Consider the following 22,057-nt stretch of genomic DNA (forward strand, 5'->3'; position numbering starts at 1 on the left):
GAAGGACCCGATTGCATCAATTTGATAAGTTTTAAGATTCGTTTGCACTTTAGTGATAAGTGTTAGAACTTTCAATGCACTTATCCCTTTACTCATTTAGTGATTATTTTTTCTTTTTCTGGATGGTTCTGTTTAGTAACGTTTCTATTTTCAGAAATAATTTCTGTTCTGAAATAGTTTTTTCTATTTCTATTCCCTAGGCGAGTTTCTGAGCAAAAAAATGCGTTTAGTAACTACACAAAATTTCTATTCCCGAAGTAGAACAAGAACAAAAATGCGTTTGATAGGACACTGAAAATTTCTACTCCTAATTTTTTTATTTAATTATAAAATTGCAGGTGAAGACTTAACGATTCATGTTTGAATAAAATTGGACTATAAATAGAATAAGAATATATTATGATATAGAATTGGATGACCTTAATGCAATCATAAAGAAAATTACTTCTTATAGACAAAGCAAATACCGTGTGATGGTCGAGAAAATTGCAGTTTACGGGATTTAACAATTCATGTTTGGATAAAATTGGACTAGAAATAGAATAATAATATATTGATATAAAATTGGATGACCTTAATGCAATCATAAAGAAAATTACTCCTCATAGACAAAGCAAATACCGGATGGTGGTCGAGAAAATTGCAATTTAGGGTGTAGGATTTTAGGATTTGGAGTTAGGGGTTAGGGTCTAATGATTTCGGTTTTGAGGTTTAGGATTTGGGGTTTTGGCTTTTAGGGTTTAGGTTTTAGAGTTTTGGGTTTGGGGTTATATGGTTTGGGTTTAGGGTTTTAGAGATTTGGGTTTTGGGTATTAGGATTTGGGATTTAGGGTATAGGGTTTATGATTTATGGTTTAGGTGTGACACCCCAGAACGTCACGCGTGACATAAATCCCTTAGCATTATCTTTAATATGGCCAGTGGAAGACAAAGACTAAACATGAATATCACACAAATTTAGTCAAAATACTTTTTCTTCCTATTAACAAACCCTTGTCAGATTTACAACCCAGACAAACCATCATACAAGTACAAAAAAACAAAATCTGGATAGGTCAGGGTTGTCTATCTCCAGCTAGATCCTACATCCAAAAGTCTGCCTAAGGTCCGAAGCTGTCACGAGTCGATCACTTCTCCCTCCATTGCGGAACCATCATCATCTAGGTCGAAGCCCCTCAACGGGCCAATCAACTCGCCCTCCAAGTTGAAATACCAAGCAACAAAAAGATAAGGAACCCATTTCGGAAGCCCCACATCAACCCATATCGTAGAGCTACACTTAGTATATACGGCGTCAGACTCCGGCACAAACACATCCTCATAAACAGCGTCATGATAAACGGGAACTCTAAAACGTAGGGGCTGTGAAACATCCATCCTACATGTCGGAAAAATAATGGAATGAGCCAAAGCCCAGTAAATAAAATCTCTAGTTTTAAGTTAGGAAAATCAGCTTATCACTTCACCTGGCATAAACACACTCGCATGCATAACAAACGATATGCTTAGAACTTGCATGCAAGTTTTACCTTTTCCGTTTGGGTGTGCCGCAAAATTTGAGTAATGCAACATATCATAATATTTTCACTCAAACGCAAGCATGATGTAAAACATTTATGCTCGTACGATTAGGTTCATTACTTCATCCTCCCGAACACTCCCGGGGCATCCCGACCAACGGGGCATCTCAACTCCGAGGCATCCCGAAACACTCCCCGGGGCATCCCGACCTACGGGGCATCCCGACACGCAGGGCATCGTCACACACCACTAAATGGGTGACGTTATTATTATTATTCTCATGTAAGTCATGACAACCAAGTATTTACGTGCAAAAGTTCGCTTTGGCCCGTCCCATACCGAGCCATCACGGTTTTGTACTTTAAAATCATGAAATGCATCATCCGAGCAATTAAATATGAAGCAATACATTTCAATCTCAGAAGCAAACTCAGCTCATAAGCAAATTCGAGTTCAGAAGCAAATTCGGTCATCAGAGGTAAGTTCGGATCATCAGAAGCAAAATTGGATTGATCATCAGAAGAAAATTCGAGTCATCAGAAGCAAGTTCAGACTCAGAAGAAAGTTCAAATTCAGAAAATAAGGTCTGAGCAGAAAAGTCTGAATCAATTTTAAAAGTAAAGCCCAAACATTTTTCAAAGGTATTTAGAACCAAAATTTTGAGATTAAAAATCTGCCCAGTTTAAAAAATAAACATAATCATCACTTTGAGTAAAACGATTTTCTATTATGTTTAAACATACATAAACCAATAAGAAGAGTTCAACGATTACCTCAAGGATAACACTTACATGTTCAAGTTTAAACATTCCACTTGTAGATTTTCACTATAATTTTAAAGAAACAAATCACATCCATTTAAACATGCACATAACTAGCAAAACAGATTCAACCATCATTACAACCTCACTATTGCATATCAAAATAACCTTTCTCAAGCAACCAAGTTAAAAGTGCCAAGTAGATTTACTTAGCTTAAACCTGGAGTTTTCACTTACATTGTATAGAATCTGAACACCCCAAAGGTTAAAACTCTTCCATAGATTTTTGGATCGGTGGTGGTGAGAGTAGAAAATGAAGGAGAGAGTGTCGGTTTGGATGAAATTGTCTTCGGTAATTACCCAGACGAAGATGAAAACTGAGAAGTATACGAAGGAGTGGGTAAATTCATTGTATTCACATGTGGCACCTTATCTCTTCATCATGGCCAGGTGGAAGAAATCAGTGGCTTAATCGTAGGAGTATTGGCTGAGGAAAATGATTACCCGAGGCTTAGGTGTCTAGCTCAAGGGGACAAATGGCATTCGGTCAACTTTTCCTTCAATAGTCACGTGAGAGAAGAAGAGTCCAGGGGGATATTTTGAGAGGATATCTTTCCCCTTTCCCTTAACGGCAATTTAAAAAATAAAATAGCTAACATTACTTAACCAGATTAATCAATAATAATAATACCCATTAGTTACCAAGACAACGGTAATTTAATTAATACCGCACTACGATTAACTTACACGACAACGTCTAAATATTAAACACGTCGAACTAGGTACAATTACGTTTCCGAATCCGCGCTTTGCGAAATACGATCCAATAAAAATTTCTACGCGTTCGCACGAATACTAACTTAAATAATACTTAGCGTTATATCTAAGTATCATTTTCAAACATAGAAAATTTCTAACTTCACAAACATATTATTACGAAATTTCCGGATGTCACATTAGGGTTCAGGGTTTTGCGTTTTAGGATTTAGGGTTTGGAATTACGATTTTCGAGTTTAGGTTTTAGGGTTTCGGGTTTGGAATTACGATTTTCGAGTTTAGGTTTTAGGGTTTCGGGTTTGGAGTTTTGGGGTTTTGGGTTTAGGATTTGAGGTTTAGGGTTTTAGGGATTTGGGTTTGGGGTTTGAGGTTTAGGGTTTAGGGTTTTTGATTTTAGTGTTATGGGTTTTAGAGTTTGCGTATCGAGGGTTAAGGTTTTGGGGTTTTAGGTTTGAGGGTTAAGATTTAGGGGTTTAGGGTTTAGGATTTGGGGTTTAAGGCTTAGTATGAGAATATCTTGTGAAAGAGAGAGAGCTGATATTGTTTCTCTATTTATTTCAGAAATAGAAAAGTAGATATTTTTTACTTCTTATTTCTGTTCCAAATCTATTCCTTGATCACTTTTCTGTTCAGGGGAACAAAAAAACTAACAGACGTTACAAAATGGATTTCTGTTCTTTTTCTATTTCGAAAAACAAAGGAACAGAAAAACAGAAACCTTACTAAACATGCCCTAATTTGATAGCCAGTAGTTCTTCTTTTGGACACTTTGCACATGCACAGTGCTTGTATGTCAACCCCTTTTGGGGTGCTACTTAAGTGTAGTGCATGTTCCAGCAGAGAACACCCTTAATTTAAATCAATGTCATGTGATCATGGAGAGAGGTAAATGTTGGGGCTAATCCCCTTGCCACATGAGGTTCATGTGCTAATCAATCTAAGGACATGTTCTGCCAGCATTAAAAGATTTCATTAAAGATCGACTGCATGTTTGGTAGGGGCGATTAAATAGAAAAATGGGGAATTTCAAATAATCACGAGCAGAAAGAAGAGGAATGATTTAAAAGGATTTCGCTGAGAAGTGACTGAAAAGTAAGGGATTTGAGTAATCACGAGAGAAAAGAGGAGAAATGACATGAGCGGATTGAGTTCTAGTGTTGTTTGGATCCTTGCCGAGGGAAAAGAAAAGGAAAATTGCGAATCATGACATGAATCCGCCTTTTTATACTTAGAAATAGATAGAGAAAAGGGTATGAGTAGAAAAAGAAGGAAATGTGGATTTATCGATGCACATATTCCTCCTAATTTCTCCATATTTGGACCGATTTAAGGGGATTTAAGATGTACATAAAGATGATTTTACCAATGCCTTGTAATTTCTTTCAATCCCTCTTGACCCTTCCTCTCTCTGCCCGAATAAGATTGCATTCTCAGAACCCTTTCCCTTTCTGTTCTGATCCCTCCTCCCAAACTACGCGTAAACGTGGCGTACCAAATAAAATATAACAGTCAAGGAAATGCACTGTCTAATGAGTTGCCATATCATGGATCGGGGTCATAGTTACTAGATGGACACCGTTGCGATCAGAAATTGTCGTTGCCTAATGCTCTTTCCAAGTTTCCCATAGAATTGGAAAGGGAAAATGACACAAATAGTCCCTGAACTTTGACCCAATGTGTAATTTGGTCCCTGAACTTTTAATTTGTTCAATATAGTCCCTGAACTTTAACCTAATGTTCAATTTGGTCCCTGAACTTTTAATTTGTTCAATGTGGTCCCTGAACTTTTAATATGTGTTCAATTTAGTCCTTGAACTATTTGAAAATGTTCAATATAGTCCTTCCATTAATTCAAGTGCAGGGACTATATTGAACATTTTCATATAGTTCAGGGACTAAATTGAACACATATTAAAAGTTCAGGGACCACATTGAACAAATTAAAAGTTCAGGGACCAAATTGAACATTATGTTAAAGTTCAGGGACTACATTGAACAAATTAAAAGTTCAGGGACCAAATTGCACATTAAGTCAAAGTTCAGGGACTATTGGTGTCATTATCCCAATTGGAAATCAAGACGATAGAAATCCGAAAGATATGATGAATGAATTTGAGCTCACTTGAATACGCAACATCGTATAACGACCAAGGTATTAAGGCTTCATGTGAGAAATAATAACATTGCAAATTCGTAGACGACTTTTTTTTATTTTTCAGAGAACAAAAGTTGTATGCTGTCATCGCAGCTACATTACAAAACATCTAAGCCGACGCTGGGGTTCCAGAATCGGCAAGGGCAAAGCCCAAGAACACTTAACGGAAGGTCTAGCGATAGGGCTGTTTGGTTGTCCGATCTAGCCTTAGACAAGTTCAAAAAGAGAAAAAAAGAAAAGAAAAAGAAGAAGAAAAGATGCTGCATGTTGGGATATCTTTACCAAACTAGAATCAAAGCTCCAAAGTTGCTCCATTCGCAATTGATTTCAATACATATATACGTGTGTATATATGGTATCTAATTAATGTCTTTGTCATTTTCTTGTTTTTTTTTAGCATGTCGATATCTTAACCCGATTAAAATACATATTGAAAACGTATCAATCATGTTGATTCGTCGTCCCTTATTCTGTCATGCTGTGTTTGTGTTTTTCACATTAAATTTGTACCGGGGGCTCGGTCGTGTCGAAAAATCGTTACCTCTTAATTAAGAAAAAGCGTAGCTTGGATGGAAATAAAAAAAAAAGCATTAGTATGACAAAGCTTTGACGAAGGAAACAAATAAATTGGGAAAAATGACACAAACAGTCCCTGAACTTTGATTCAATGTGTAATTTGATCCCTGAACTTTTAATTTATTCAATGTAGTCCATAAACTTTAACCCAATGTTCAATATGGTCCATGAACTTTCGATTTGTTCAATGTGATCCCTAAACTTTTGGTACATGTTCAATATAGTCCCTGAACTTTATAACAATGTTCAATGTAGTCCTTCCATTAATTCAAGTTCAGGGACTATATTGTATATTTTCATATAGTTCAGGGACTAAATTGAACATTTACTAAAAGTTCAGGGATCAAGTTGAACAAATTGAAAGTTCATGGACCACATTGAATATTGGGTTAAAATTCAGGGATTATATTGAACAAATTAAAAGTTCAGGGATTAAATTATATATTGAGCCAAAGTTCAGGAACTGTTTGTGTCATTATCCCAATAAATTGGACGAGGAATCATTTTCGGGCAAAGAAGAATACGAGAAAAACGACGGGGGTGCGATAACCTAAAAAAAAAAAAAAAAAGGTTGGCGTGGAAGTACATTGAATAAGGTTTGGTCCGACAGGGACGGTTTGGTAAATTCTGCTCCCGCGAGCAGAGCAGTTACTGGGTCTTCTCACTTCTGTTCAACGTCCCTTGCCTGCAAAGCAGAGAGACTTACATAGAAAGAGAGAGAGAGAGGCAGAGGAGAGAGAAAAAAAACGACGGGAAGCCCGAATTTAAAAACAGAGTACGCCTCTCTGCGAAAACGCATTCTCTCCCTCCGAACGATACCATTCTTCTGCCGATTCCCAAAGCCCTTCCCCGGGTCTTCTCCTCCTGCATCGGTCCCGTGTTTTATTCGATTCTTTCTCTCTTTCTCTGGGGCCTGCGAATGGGTATGTTGTGCCGTGAGCATTGAGGAGGGGCTCCGTGGTGGGGGTGGGGGGGGAGCTGGAAAAACAGAGGAGGGATTGGAGGGGAGACGGAAGATGTCGCTGAAGATCAGAGGAGAGCAAGCTCCTAAAACCGTCGTATCCAAGAAATGGACGCTCTTGCTTTGCGTGGGTTGCTTCTGCGCTGGGATGCTCTTCACGAGCAGGTGATTCTTTGCTTCCAGTTTCCCAATTCTGCTTCGTCTTCAGATGCGTCCGGTTGCGTTTCTTCTTCTTTTTTTTTTTTTCCTTTTCTTTCTTTCGGTAGCTCAGTTTTTCGTGGCTAATGATCACGGGTCCATTTGTGGGTTTACTCCTAGTGGGGTTTTGAGCCAATTTTTTGGTTTGGTTTCAACTGAGCAAGGCTCGCTTGAACGATTTTGCAATCGCTGGAAGATTCATTCTCGGCTGATTCTTGCGTTTTCCTTTTCTAAGAAGTGATGAAGACAAGCAAGTTCAATGCGTTTCTTGATGTGAGGTTCTTTCGGAATCGTTTTGAGGTTGCGCAAATTTTAATTGGGTTCTCTGCAGTTTTCACTGTTGGACTCGGAATTTGCCGGCAGGATTTTTTTTTTTTTCCTTTTTTGGGTTTTTTGTTGCTTCAATTGACCTGGTAACTTCTTCGTAATTGACAGGGTGAGCTAGATCCAACTTAGAATTCACCCCAGTAACATCTCTCTCAATCTTGGGGATGTTTTAACGGCTAAAGTCTGATGATTTGGACGTTGTTCATTGTTCCACTGATTGCTTAATTGTCTCCTCAGTTTTGGCATAATTGCTATTTGCCTTTCAAATTCATTGATAATTGCTGTTTAGTTGGTGATTTAGATCTCTGGCCCACCCAAGCTTTCACCGCCTTCTGAATTTGCCCCCATCCCCATTTAATGAGCGGAAGGAACTCCCGCATCTGATATAACTTAATGCTCATTATCGTATCTCTGGTAGTTGGAAGTGCAACTGTTAGGTGAAACTTTATCACCTTTTCTGATCCCCTTTCATTTTCTCTTCACACCATAGCTTGAATGGTTAATCTTGGACACCTTAAAATTGATGTTTGAATACTAAGTTGTCGGTAAAATAAAACAGATGGCATTAACAAAAAAGAAGGAAAAGTTCTAGGAAGACCCATTACTGGATGTTTGTTTCGCATTGCTGAAGAGACCTGATTTGAGCAAGTAATTGTCTTGTCAATTTTTTTTTACCCTGATTCATTTTGCCTTTAGAATAGTTTGCAACGTTTCAATAGAATTTGTGAATGGAAGTCATGCCGACTCAGGATTTTACATTCTGAAGACAAATGTAAATTGATAACAGGTGGACAGTACCTGAATCTAAAGGCATTGCGCGGACCACTGCTGTGGAAGCCGAAAAATTGAAACTGGTTTCCGAAGGTTGTAACCCCAAAATTGTGAGTGTCCACAACTTGGACCAGCAGATCATGGTTCACCATTTTCACATTTTGGCCAGAGATTCTAGTTCTCCAATTAAAACGTTTTTTTTTTTATCTCTCTCTTCTGGTCTTTTATCTTTTTATTATTTTCCTGATATTCCGGTATATTTTCTTTAGCTGCATCAGAAGGAAGTGAAGCGTGACTCAAAGGACATTATTGGGGAGGTTTTTAGAACTCACAATGCCATACAGTAAGGCCCGCCTACTTTTTTTATTGGTGCCATCGGTAATTGATATTTGATGGGATCGTAGGCCGTCCTAATGTCTTTTATTTTGACAATGTTTTGTTTCGTGTGTTTAGCACTTTGGACAAGACCATTTCTAATCTGGAGATGGAATTAGCAGCTGCAAGGGCTGTACATGAGTCTATTGTCAGCGGGGCTCCTTCATCAGAAGACATAAAAACAGACGAACCTACCCATAGGAGAAAGTATCTTATGGTTATAGGAGTGAATACTGCATTTAGCAGCAGGAAGAGAAGAGATTCAATTCGCGCTACATGGATGCCTCAAGGTCGGTACATTTCCTATCTATTCATGCTCAGCTAATCTTCATGACCGTTATTGGATGTTTCCATTGACTGAATACTTCTGTGAAACCTGGGATCGCAGGTGAGAAAAGGAAAAAGCTGGAAGAAGAGAAGGGAATCATTGTGCGCTTTGTCATTGGGCACAGGTTGGAAATTGTCTTCATTTGGCACTCATAATCTAGATAAGCAGGCTCAATGATGTCTACTTTTGAGCTTTTGGTTGACGAGTGCAAGCTTGTACATGTAGACTTGTCTGGATGCTATTATTGTATCTATAGTTGATACTAAGAAAGCAGTTGGTTTTTCCATCTGCAATCCACAGAAGCATATAGTTAACAAATTCAATTACTTATGCACACAGGATTAGAGCTCCACGGGGAACTTTTGTGTGTGTGTGTGTGTTCTGGCACTTTTCTTGCAAAAATTGTGATATAATCAGATAACATTTGAAAGAAAACTAATTCTATGCATGGTTTAGCCTTATGAAACTCAGATACTTCAAATTCAGATATCAAATATTTGGTTTTGCCAACTATCAAAAGGTCTCTACTCTCTACACACTCACCAACATAAGTTGGATACAGTTTTCAGAGGCACTGCTTTTAAGCCATTATTGAATTTATAAAGTTAATGAACTGTAAAAGTAAATTGCCAATGACTCCTTTGTTTTCATGCATAAAAGTGTTGCCGGTTCATCATATTGACATGAGCTTATGTAAGATGTTAGCATAGGAATACCTAATACTATGAATGGTAGGTTTCCGTTTAGGAACACTCATAAATATTGCTTTGGTGAAATGTACTATTATGGTGACATTACAAACGAACATGCAGTAAATAATTCTTAATATAATTTTTTTCCCATCTAGTGCTACACCAGGGGGTATCCTAGACCGAGCTGTTGAAGCAGAGGACAGAAAACATGGAGATTTTTTGAGACTGGTAAATATTGATCTTCTGTTGGTTCATTACACTTAGACTTGTTCATCTAAAAATTTCATAGTTCTGATTGGGGACAAAATTCATGTTACTTCGTTTCCTTTTTGTCAGGAACATGTCGAAGGATATCTCGAGTTGTCCGCCAAGACAAAGATATATTTTGCCACAGCTGTTGCTTCATGGGATGCAGATTTTTACGTCAAAGTTGATGATGACGTTCATGTGAATATAGGTAGATAGTTTAATCGTTAGCGTCTGAGAGGTTCAAGAATTAAGGATAGGCAGAACATCTATTTAGTCTTCATGTCAAGAAAATGAGGGAAGAGAATCGTTCACTCGAAATTATGGTTGATAGAGGAAGGAGCAGAACATAATTGTATCATAATTCTGAGCATATGATAGTTTGCTTCCTATATTATGCTACTGTTAAAGTCTTCTCTTTATTCTGTTGTAGCAACACTTGGGGAAACTCTAGTTAGACACCGACCCAAACGAAGAGTATATATTGGTTGCATGAAATCTGGTCCGGTACTTTCTCAAAAGTAAGTTCTCTGTTTTTTTAATCGACTCTTTCTTGTAATTCTACTTAGAAGTGTTTTTCCCCCTTGGTGACACTTAAAACTCTGCTCTCACCGTACAGAGGAGTGAGATACCATGAACCTGAGCATTGGAAATTTGGCGAGGCAGGAAACAAGTACTTTCGTCATGCTACCGGACAGTTATATGCTATCTCAAAGGATTTAGCTACATATATATCCATAAACCAGTAAGATTCATGTATACTGGGTAAAATATGAGATGAACAAATCGTATAGATAGGAAAGTTCTGCTTTGCCCTCTAGACAGTAATTTCATGTCTGAATACTCCTAATCAAAGATTTTTTTTCACCTCAATATTTTAGGCATGTTCTGCACAAATATGCGAACGAGGATGTTTCGCTGGGATCTTGGTTCATAGGACTTGACGTGGAGCACATTGACGACAGGAGATTATGTTGTGGCACTCCGCCAGGTAAAGATAAATAATTTCTACTGAAGTTATCAGTATGGTATCTGTTTTATTCTTCTGGGATGACAACGGTTTTCACGGCACTCACATAATGCTGAAATAGCAATCTGAACCATACTTTGCAATCATGAGTCATGACTACCATCTCCATAAATTTTAGTCTGCCCTCTAGTGTACCACAACTGTCATACTCTATACCATTTGCAGGCATGAAATTTAACCTTCACAGTTATTTCGGAGTGTAGTTAGTTTTTCGACTATCCTTAAAAGCTACTGGTTCCTGCAGATTGTGAATGGAAGGCCCAGGCAGGGAACATATGCGTTGCTTCATTTGACTGGAGCTGCAGCGGAATCTGCAGATCTGTTGAGAGGATCAAAGAAGTCCATCGGCGGTGCGGTGAAGGTGAAAATGCTTTGTGGAGTGCTACTTTTCGGTAGGAGGCTCGACTTGAGTGTCTTCCCAACTCAGGAAGATGTGGAGCTAGGTGTAAACACAGGTTTGCGAGTCCTTCTCTAGGGTGCATCTTTTCTTTTCTTTTTCTGTCCGTGAGTACAGAAAAATCCTATTATACAGACAAGTAGATGGAGAAAGAGAGAGATGCCTCGCTTCGTGGATCACTTCCATTTTATTGAAGGAAGTGGCGATCGAAATGGCAGGAAAGAGAAAGCAAGAGGCCATTACCACCCTACTCATTCTTTGATGGCTTGAAGGCCATTTTGTAATCTACATTTCCACTGGTTCTCGAGCTCATAATAAAGACCAAATCTTTCTGCGGTGGCTATTGTGGCCTGCCTTCTCTCACTTAAGTGTTCTCTGTCCTCTACTCTCTCCAGAATCCTGATGCTCGCTTCCTCACGGTGACGGTGAAGTGTGTTTCCTTACGCTTCAGTTTCACACAATATGTGCCTCCACCTCGTGTGTCAATTTTTGAGGACTAGATAATCATGCTGCTTCATCTTGTTGCCTATTCATCCTTGGGCGAGTTAGTTTTGGACACATTCTTGCCTATTCATCCTTGGGCGAGTTGTTATGTGGTTTAGCTTCATTTTATTGTACTCTAATTCAATTAGATATAGAACATGTGGAAATTGAACCCGAGATCTGTGAATTTATGAATTTACTGCAAGGTAAAAAATAACTCACCGCTGCAGCCACAAGACGATCACTATGGTCATTGCATGGCATGATTGAAGATGCATAGCCAAACATACTCTATCAGACTGCTGAAAACAACAGAGGAACAGAGCGGGACAACTACGGTGTACCAAAATTGATTGCTTGAAAAGAAAGCTAAACGGTGTGGATGTCATCTTCAATTCTTCATGGATGTCGCTGAGTTTTCTCTGTCGATTAATCAAGCTCCACAAATACCACGTATTGTCATGTGATAAGAAACCCTTGATGTTATAAGAGATCCGGAGTTCAAATCTCGAAAGGATGAGAAAATACATCGCATCGTGTAACGGTATTGTCATGTGGCTTGTTGCGTTGATATGATATGATCAAACCAATTAAGAGTCTCCATTTTAGGATATGTGCATTTGTATTCTTCGATATAAAACGAACAAAGAATCTTGATTGTGGTGACATCACAAAAGTATGTCACGCTGTATAAACAAAAATACTATAAAAGGTAGTATTGTTGGTAATCACGCATACAGGCTAGATTTTCCCTTGTACTAGCGACATTGCTTTGCCGTTGGAATGCCTTTAGCTAGCAAGTTATCCTTGCCGACAAATTTCCATCTTCGGCATTCGAGGGCTGTTTTACAAAACTAGTAGTCATCTTCTTCGCCTCTCGTGGCTTCTTATATCATTGGAAACTTTGGCTTAATCAGTCACAATCATCCTTTGGTAGTCAAAGTTACCCAAATTAGGGCAAAATAACATGGGATGGCAGCTAGTTGGACTCCTCAATTAGAGCAAGCAAAATTAGAAGTCCTAAATCAGACCAAATCCCAAAATTCATTACATAAGGGCCACACCACCGTTAAAAATTTCGGAACGTTTTGCCCAAGGAAAACTGTATTCATGGGATCAAGCAAATGAACTTGAGAAAAGACACGTACAGACAGCAAAACGAAAGTGTAGGTGTAAAATCGTTCGAAAAAGCTCACCTTTTTGGAGTGCTAAGCAAGAAGTTTCTTGCGCTGTATAGGCATCAGCTAAGAGACGAGTCCCTCGTGAAAGTGTAGCACTAAACTTACGCAAACCCGATTCAGATAATGTATCGAGATAACATTACTAGATTGTACGAGATTTTTTAACTTAGTACGGCTTCAAAATGCCATCTAAACAAGATATTAAACACTCAGCTCTATCGAGTAGAACATAAAAGCAGATCTGATGGTTCAGTTTTCGAGATTTCGGTAATGAGAAGAGAGTACAATACTATGTTGAAGAGTGCACAATCTATTGCCTTAACGGAAAGCACTCGGTAAACGAAGCGATTCGTGCTTTCGAAACGTTAAACATGATCCTAGCCTGACCCCTGAGGCTAAGAGGGGAAAAGAGCAGAAAGTACCTCGGCGATTCTTGCGATGGACCGGAGGAGCCGAAACTGGAGTGACAATGGGCACGCGATATTGGCACGGCTCAATCAAAAAGCAGGGTTTTAGACACTTAAAAACGCGGCTTTCTTATTGAACCGCACCAATACCCCGTCCTCCTGATCTGCCCGGTATCGACCATATGCGCTAGCTTGGACAGATATCTGATACACTCACCAATCTAAAATGACAAACTTAATACGAAGAAAACGAAGAAGCATTAGTCGATCCGAAACCCGAATCATTAGTCTTGTAAGTCAGAGAGAATGAGTCATCTTCATTCGCTCGGGGTTCTTGCAGTGCACAACAACATAGTACTTTCTAGGAAAAAAACGAAGTAGACAAAGCTGGACGTTATTAATGAATGAAGCTGACAGACCAATTCAAAAAAGCAAGTTACGATCCTGGGTTTGTTCTAGTGAAGAGCAAGTGAGGAATGAAGGAGGCGACTCTGCCTCTTTTAAAGAAAGAAGGGCCATGAGAGAGCAGAGAGCAGAGAGACACATGGTGGGGGTGTCGATTGACATGTTGTTGTTGTTGTTATAGACAAAGGCATTTTGAACATAGTTCTTGGGCATTGAATTCCTTCAACCACCTAACGAGAAAGGGAGTTGGAACATTAACTCGACAAGGTACAAGAATCGTGAACGGGGGAACCTCGCAGAGACAAATCTGGAGCTTTTAATTTGCATTTATGGTGGGGTGATGGGGGGATGTCGGTCCTCTGTTCAGCCTCAGAATTTAATTGAATAGAAGACTCAGAGAGAGAGAGAGAGAGAGAGAGAGAGAGAGAGAGAGAGAGAGAGAGAGAGGCTCTGTGACAATTCATGCTTTTTTCCTTTGTTTCTTCTGAGCTTTTCACGTCTCTTCGGGGTTCGCAATCCTAGCTTAGCTCCTCTTGTCAAAGCGCTTGATGGTTCACGTTTCACAGGCCAATTTATTACACCTTCTTCATGCTTTATGCAATGCCATTGCCATGACAGGGTGCTTAAACGAGCATAACACACGCGCAATGTGGCCAATCTGTTCGAGCATGGAACGAGGATATGCGTAGCAGAACAAATTCTCGTGAGCACTTCCGGAATTTCAATCGAAGAGAGCATAAGCCTTGGTCGCATGCGCGAGCCTCGAATAATTTAGCGATGCATCCGCATGCGTTTCGACGGTCCGGGAGAATCTGATTCTGGCCAAACCAGACACGAGCTGCAACCGGAACGAAAATCCTCGGCGATCTTGATATCGCCCATTTTAAGATAAATCAATGAGCTATAGATACGCTACACGAGCAACTGTGTGGCTAGGTACTTTCTCTTTAAGTGTTAATGTAATGACATTGGCTTGGTTTAGATAATTTCCACAGGCTTGCCATTAATGATGGGTGCACGCAATTTACCTATCAGGCGTTTCCATCCGTGCTTTGAGTACACGGCTCTGTGTTTTTCGCCTTCAAAAGAGACTTTGTCTTAAGCATGTGGCTTGGCTTTGCCTTCTGAAATGTAGAAAAGCTCCTGTCAGCTCAGAACGTAATACAAGCAACAGTCTCCATCAATGCAAGAGCAAATAGCATATTGCGTACTTATGGCTAACCGGTGCCAAAAACAACCGTATGCATGCCTCACCACTTTTCCTGTTTTAAGTCTGGACTTCGATCACCATGATCGATCCTTCGAATCGTATCAATACATGTCGAGCTAAATACATAACCAACTTAAAAGTACATGGATCCATCCCTTTTCTTGCGATGAAACACGGAAATCTTCATCGATAAAAAAGGCAAAACCCTAAGTTTAATCCTTCACCTTCTTCGAAGCGCCATTCTTTGGCCTACTTTTGTCTGTCACAGTCTAAGAGAGTACAAACCTTATGAACAGAGTTATGCATTTACCTATAAAATCATCTCTCCTATTGCTCTCCATACTTGTCCCAACACAACAACATGAGCACACACTTCCTGAGTATGTACAACCTCGTCCTCTGCTCTTTCACAACGGCCATGCACCTCCTAGTGAAGATCGAACTCCACTTCGTCAATGGCCGAGCCCCGTACCGACTCATTTCTCTGCTCGCCCCTTATTTTGATAAAAAAAAACCCTGTACTGTGAGTTCTCACGGATCATGCGGATCGCTTATATAATGAGCCGGGAGATTCTAGAAAATGAGAGATGTCCAGAGAACCGAAAGCAAGTGGGATTTTCGTCAGCCAAACTCATTGAAACGTACCGCCTCTCTGCTCATGTTTGATGGGGAAATAACAGGAGGGCCAAGGTCATGCGAGGCATGGTGTGAGCACAGACGGGATGAGGGCCCACTGGGCCTCTCCTGGTGGGCCATGATGGGCCAGGAATGACGGGTCGAGATCCGATAATTGACTGGACGTCAGCGAGCCCAACATTTGGCTTGCTCAAATTGTCATTAAAGTTTACACAAACACAACTAGTTTGTGTAAGAATTTGCCTAAACGTGTCTGTGGACTCTTCGCTAGATATCTTGCTTCCAAGTGGAGTCTTCCTTCGTGGACTGTCCACGTTTACCCGACAGGCTCTTTCTTGACCGATCCCACATGAAGGTGTGGAAGAGAACTCTATGAATTCCCCACCTTTTGTTCTTTCGTTTTCTTATTCCTTAAATGAAAATGCAATGCAAGAAGCAAGTATGAAAAGATTAGTCAAATCCAAACCAGAACCCTCAGGAACTTTTGGGTCGTTTCCAACCGACATGGATAGAGACTAGACTATATGATGACCTCCATCAATGTGCTTTGATTTATTTGTCAAGAGAAAATTCGGGTAAAGAGTGTGATAGTCTATATAAATTCCTTTGTTAGTTCTTTTTTTTTTTCCCTCTCCGAAGATACATTTGAAATAAAACATTAGTTATTATTTGGTTAAACTTTATCTTTTCTTTCCTTTTCATTTTAATGGCAGTCAAAGTTCGACTTGTACTGGTCACAAGAAAATAGAGATATGTTTAGACTCCGTTTGTTTCATGAAAAATTTTATATCGGAAAAATATTTTTATCATTTCCAAACGTTTGGATCGCTTAGAAAAATGAGTTAACGGAAAATCTTTTCAAAGTCAACGGAAAACCAATGTTTAAATTCAGGAAAATTATTTCCTCTTTTATAAATTAAAAAGAAAATTCCATATATATGACTAGACAACATCGTTTGGACCTCAAGAAATATGAAATCATTTTCCATATCATGACTAGACAACATCACTTGGACTAAACACATCAGCGCTTGGGCATGGGAATCGCGATGCTCATCCCCGGGTCCATTGAGGTGAGCTTGGGTCCACAAAAATCGAGTTCGGGACCCCGGTGCCCATGCCTAGGTCCTCGATGGTTATGCCCGAAAACTAGGTCCAAGTCATCGGTGCCCGAACCCAGGTCCAAAAAGGTAGGGCTTAGGACCCTAATGCCCATGCCCGTGCTAGGATTCTCGACGACCATGTCTAGGTACCCAATAATCATACCCTGGTTTTCGACTTTCGCACCCAAGTCACTAGCACTCGACCCCAGGTCCACAGAGGTCAGGCTTGGGACCTTGGTACGCATGCTCGAGTCCTCAACAACATGCTTGGGTACCTAGCTCTTGAGCCCGAGTCACCGACGCCTACGAAGATCTTGGTTCTCGACTTACGTGCCCCAGTCATGAGCACTTGCCCTAGGTCCATAGGGGTCAGGCTTGGGACCTGGTGCTCGTGCTTGGGTCTTCGATGACCATGCTTAGGTACCCGGCTCTTGAGCCCAAGTCACCGATGCCTATGGAGGTCATGCCCAAGACCCCGGTGCCCGTGCTTAGGTCCACGAAAGCCAAACCCGAGACCAGAGTGGCAGTGATGGGGTCTTTGGCGGCTAAGCCCAAGTACCCAGCTCCCTTGCCCAAGTTGTTGGCTCTCGGACTCGGTTCCTCGACAACAAAGCCCAAGTCCACAAAGGCTGGGCTTAGGCCCCTCGAGGCCAGGCCCAAGACCCAGTACTTGTGCCCCGGTACCCAGGGAACATGCCCCAGTATATGGCTCTTGTGTCCAAATCATCAACACTCGAGCTCGAGTCCATCAAGGTCGGCCTCGGGTCCCTGGTGTCCATGCTCGGATTCCTAGTGGCTAGGACCTAGAAATCTCGATTCCCGCGACCAAGATCCCAAGGACTAGTTATCCCTTATATCAAGCAAATAGTGCATGTTTTTTTGGAAAAATAAAACCAATTTTTCATTTCCAAACTACATAAAATAATTATCAATTCATTTTCAAATTTCAGCCAAACATAAATAAATATTGCCTTTTTTTCTAGAAAATGACTTCTTTGGAAAATGTTTCTTAAAAAAGTCAAATTTTACGCGACATTAACGGAGCCTGTTTCACAGAAAATGGATAATTTAGAATATATTTTCCTAACTAACGAAAAGTGCCTTTATTTTAGTGAACCGTCACATAGAGAAAAACTACTCAAGATAAAGAAGATAGGGTCCAAAAAAGTTTAAATTTACACGGGCAGTTAAAAGAGGAAAAATAGACTTCAGAAAAAATCTAAGTACAGATAGAGTCTGTTTAGTAACGATCTGTTTTTTCGTTTTTTGCTCTTTTGTTCCCCGAAACAGAAAAAGAACAGAAATCTGTTTAGTAATATCAGTTAGTTTTTTTGTTCCCCGGAACAGAAAAGTGGTTAGGGAATAGATTTGGAACAGAAATAACAAGTAAAAAAAATATACTTTTCTGTTTCCGGAACAAAAAGAGAAACAAGATCAGCTCTATCTCTTTCATCAGATATTCTCATACTAAACCCCAAACCCCAAATCTTAAATCCTAAACCTTAACCTTCAAACCCAAAACCTTAAACCTCAAAACCTAAACCCTAAATCCCATAGCACTAAACTAAAATACTCGAAACCCTAAACCCTAAAACCCCAAAACTCAAATCCCTAAACCCAAACTTTAAACATTCTAAACCCTAAAATCCCAAACCTAAAACCCAAAACACAAACCCAAAACCCCAAAACTCCAAACACGAAACCCTAAACCCTAAAACCCCAAAATTCTATTTTTAGTCCAATTTTATCAAAACATGAATTGTTAAGTCCCCTAAATTGCAATTTCCTTGACCACCGCACGATATTTGCTTTGTCTACAAGGAGTAATTTTCTTTATGTTCGTATTAAGGTCATCCAATTCTATATCATAATATATTCTTATTCTATTTTTAGTCCAATTTTATCCAAATATGAATTGTTAAGTCTCCACCGACAATTTTATAGTTAAATGAAAAAATTGGGAGTAAAAATTTTTAGTGTCCTACCAAACGCATTTTTGTTCTTTTTCTACTCTGGGAATAGAAATTTTGTGCTGTTACTAAATATGTTTTTTTGTTCAGAAACTCATCTAGAGAATAGAAATAGAAAACACTATTTTTGAACAGAAATTGTTTCTGGAACAGAAACGTTACTAAACCGACCCTTATTGCCTTTGTAGATTGATTCAACACTCATCTGGCGGCACATTGAAGGGAACATGTCTCTTCTGCTTCGCCTCTCTCTCTCTCTCTCTCTCTCTCTCTCTCTCTCTCTCTCTCTCTCTCTCTCTCTCTCTCTCTCTCTCTCTCTCTCTCTCTCTCTCTCTCCCGGAGGTCTCTGCCATTAGGCACGCGGCCTTTGTCGCTCTCGCCAAATCGGCATATCAGAAAGGGAGGAAATAAGAAATGGACAAATTGTAGAAAGAATTACATATAATGATGTCGTCGAGAAAATTATTGCTATTTGGACATGTTTATTTCATGGAAATTCTGAGATTCCGAATACATATTTCCAAAAACGATCGCATTTATCGCCAACAAAAAATGAATGAATGAATGAATTTCATCATTCACGAAAATAATCAGATGTAATTGTCTTCGATCGTGAAAATGTCTTCCTTTGATTAATTTTTCTAAACGGAGAATGTTCTCCAAATCTTGAGCTTTTCTGGAACAAACGCATCCTAAATAATGAATTTTTGTATCGAGAGTGCTTATAGTGCACTTCTTTCGGTCCATGTTTTTAGGACAATGAATAAGTTACTAAATAACAAAATTGTTATAATACTAATCATGTTATCATTTTTTTGTAATATATGTATAAATAAATGAATACTTTTCGCATCCGATCTTTTCTTTCACGAGCCCGCTGGAAACTTTTCTTTATGGCATTTTGCAATGATTAACCAAAGCTATGCATGTATAGTAAGGGGGCTATTAATTTCCAAATTTAAATTGCCAAACAATGTTGCTTGTATAGCTTTTCTTCTTGAATTATTTTATGTTCTAAAAATGTTTTTCCTTCCCGACTGGTCCACTGGATAGTCCATTAGAAAATGATTTGGGGGGCCAGCACCGTGACGAAAGAGTCCAAACACAGACACTTAGCTTTTATGCATGCTAGCCTCAATATGAATAAATTGTGTTGTCATTCATGTAACATGACAAAATATAAGTGACTAAAATATTGACTACATTATCTTATTCTTTAGAATCTTTGCCACGGTTCAAGTTTTCTCACGACCGATTCATATGTACCATCGCTCTTTGTTATCTTAAATCGATTGGAAACTTAACCCTAGGTTTCGGGGGAAATCTACATAATCACCTTAGTTGAAATGAAGACTACCGATATATACGCGTGAGATTTTAGAGTTTTAGGTTTGACTATCCGCATTAGATTTGAGACAGGGTTAGATCTCTTTCATGACACTCTTTCTGTATAACTGCCATTTTATTTGTTAGGCTTAAATTCATGACTTTCGATTTCCTAAGCGTGATTGATGATTTTCGTAATCATAAATTTTACAAAGATGTATAAATATCGGCGGCGAAGGGCATCATCGCCGGTAGTGGAGCTCTTTGCCCTTTCTCCCTCTTTTCTGTGACATCGACTGTTCTCTATTCCTTTTCTTTCTTTTTTTAATTTTAAGTTTTCTTCATCTATTATTCTTTTTAGGTTTAAATGGGTTTGTTTTCAGACCAACTGAAATCCACAGCCAATTGGGTTTTGATATTGTAAACCCGCTTTAATCTGTTTATAAATTTTCAAACTATTGTAAACCCGCTTTAGTCTGTTTATAAATTTTCAAACTACCCATATATGACGCAGCTCGTTCGATTTAAGTAAAAAAAAAAAAAAGGATAATGGACCCATTTTGCCGACTCTAGGTGAACAAAAAGTGAAAAAAGAACATTAGAAGGAGGGTTTAAGAGAGAGAGAGACACACACACATATATCCTTGTCAAAACCCTCCTTTTATATATCTTTACGAACATTTGACCAAAAAAAAAAATATATATATATATAACTTTACAAACAGAAGATCACTAGCTGATTGGATACGGTCGTTTTATCTAATCAAGCTCTACTCTCACGAAAGAGTCCAGAAAGATTCTTTCTAGAATGTCTAAAGTTTATAAATTATATGCAACAGCGTAGGGGTCGAAGCTGGAATAGCTCAGTTGGTTAGAGCGTGTGGCTGTTAACCACAAGGTCGGAGGTTCAAGCCCTCCTTCTAGCGATCCTTTTGAACTTTTTCTTCGTTTATTTTCTTTCTTGTTTTCTATAGTAAACTACATTTGATTTCTATTAGTATAAATTCTACCAATGGCAGGGCTTCTTGCACTCAAATATAGAAACTAAAACGATCCTAAAAGTCGAAAAGAAAATTAAAACTCAATTTCTTGTTTTAAATTACGTCACGAAACACCGTCTCCGATAAGGTAGTTAGAATATGAATATCCATGCCTCTCGAGCAGAGGAATGGCGGATCCAATATTTTCAAAAAGAAGGGTTCAAGAGCTCGTTTCTGATGTGTCTGGTGTTAAAAGGTGTTGTTGGCTTTCTTCGTCTGGTGTATTGTGAGAGCTCAAGGCATTTCTAGGTGGACCAACTTGGTGATCAAGCGGTAATAGGTAAATGATGAGATGTTAATATCGGGGATGGGGTCGTGTCCAACTTCTATATAATCACGTGCTTGTTTTCTTGAATGCACATTTCTTTTCATTTGAATATATCTTCTAATTAAAATGTGAAATAAGTGAATATCAATTGTGACAAATCATGATTCATTTCTTTGGCAATCGAACAGAAGTCATAATATACAATGGTTTTCGTCGTACTCACGCTAGTGAAAAATTTTAAATTTCAAGAGTATGTTACAAATTCCAATATTCCAAAATCCTAACCCATTAGACACTTGCACCGACTATGCATATTTGATACGCCAAGGCTCCAATTTTCCTTTTCCCAATAATTGCATTATACCCTATAATCATGCCAATGTATAGCTGACATCAACCACTCTAAGCAATCAAATTTGCATATCGGTTGCTTTCTTCTAATTGTCCGATGAACTAGCTAATTAGAGGACAACAAACCAACGACGGAACGCATAACAGCGGCTACACGTTATGTTACATTTCAGAGAGATGCTGAATCTATATTTTAGAGTGGAAATTCAAAAGCTAATCATAATTATATCTAACCCTTGTAATGTTAATTAGGACAACACTTCCATAACTCGGTACTAAAGACAACGAAAACACCTAAGTTTGCTGCCGAGCTACTTAATAAACTAAGACTTATGGCCCGGGTATGCACGGGAGAAAATCAAATTCTCATATTATGGTACATAGCATATTTTTATATCACATGATTTAGCTAAACCAAAACGAAATCATTTTAGAGATGGATAAATTAAAAAGAAGTAAATGTAATTAATATCATATAATGTAAAACGAATTTGGTATGAGAAGATGTACATGAAGTAAAAGAAATTATTTTGGAATTAGATAAATTAGAGAAGTTTTGTAG

General features: G+C 38.9%; 1 protein-coding gene, 1 long non-coding RNA gene and 1 other non-coding gene across 6 annotated transcripts; 2 read left to right on the plus strand and 1 right to left on the minus strand.

Annotated features, from left to right (window-relative positions):
* Window positions 1-6,758: 6,758 nt before the first annotated feature.
* Window positions 6,759-11,478, plus strand: LOC115680738 (probable beta-1,3-galactosyltransferase 2). 4 transcript variants are annotated; one of them, XR_008814297.1, is made up of 12 exons: window positions 6,759-6,916; window positions 8,064-8,157; window positions 8,317-8,390; window positions 8,501-8,712; window positions 8,811-8,874; window positions 9,598-9,670; window positions 9,779-9,899; window positions 10,122-10,209; window positions 10,308-10,433; window positions 10,570-10,679; window positions 10,963-11,173; window positions 11,251-11,478. XR_008814297.1 is itself a non-coding variant. In XM_030604572.2 (11 exons), the coding sequence occupies exons 1-11, from the start codon at window positions 6,807-6,809 to the stop codon at window positions 11,112-11,114; spliced, it is 1,224 nt and encodes a 407-aa protein (XP_030460432.1). In that variant the 5' UTR covers window positions 6,759-6,806; the 3' UTR covers window positions 11,115-11,478. The 4 variants fall into 4 exon arrangements, 2 of the variants coding, with proteins under 2 accessions (XP_030460432.1, XP_056158469.1); XR_008814298.1 differs by having other exon boundaries at window positions 11,334-11,478; XM_030604572.2 differs by having other exon boundaries at window positions 10,963-11,478.
* Window positions 11,479-12,201: 723 nt separating this feature from the next.
* Window positions 12,202-13,863, minus strand: LOC130134726 (uncharacterized). Its single transcript, XR_008814258.1, has 2 exons — window positions 13,202-13,863; window positions 12,202-12,526 (listed from the first exon to the last, which is right to left on the minus strand). It is a non-coding gene; the product is annotated as an uncharacterized LOC130134726 (long non-coding RNA).
* A 6,825-nt stretch (window positions 13,864-20,688) lies between these two features.
* TRNAN-GUU (transfer RNA asparagine (anticodon GUU)) lies at window positions 20,689-20,762 on the plus strand. Its single transcript has one exon. It is a non-coding gene; the product is annotated as a tRNA-Asn (tRNA).
* Window positions 20,763-22,057: the final 1,295 nt, after the last annotated feature.

Source organism: Syzygium oleosum, unplaced genomic scaffold (assembly GCF_021117445.2).
Source record: "Syzygium oleosum isolate NSW1041296 unplaced genomic scaffold, Sole_v2.1 Sole_v2.23, whole genome shotgun sequence".
In the NCBI taxonomy this organism is placed as follows: Eukaryota; Viridiplantae; Streptophyta; class Magnoliopsida; order Myrtales; family Myrtaceae; genus Syzygium; species Syzygium oleosum.

Coding starts and splice junctions, on each gene's coding strand:
- LOC115680738 (XM_030604572.2), top strand. CDS start 6,807: ATGTCGCTGAAGATCAGAGGAGAGCAAGCTCCTAAAACCGTCGTATCC. Junction 9,671..9,778: donor ATGGAGATTTTTTGAGACTG/GTAAATATTGAT, acceptor CCTTTTTGTCAG/GAACATGTCGAAGGATATCT. Junction 10,210..10,307: donor GGTCCGGTACTTTCTCAAAA/GTAAGTTCTCTG, acceptor CTCACCGTACAG/AGGAGTGAGATACCATGAAC.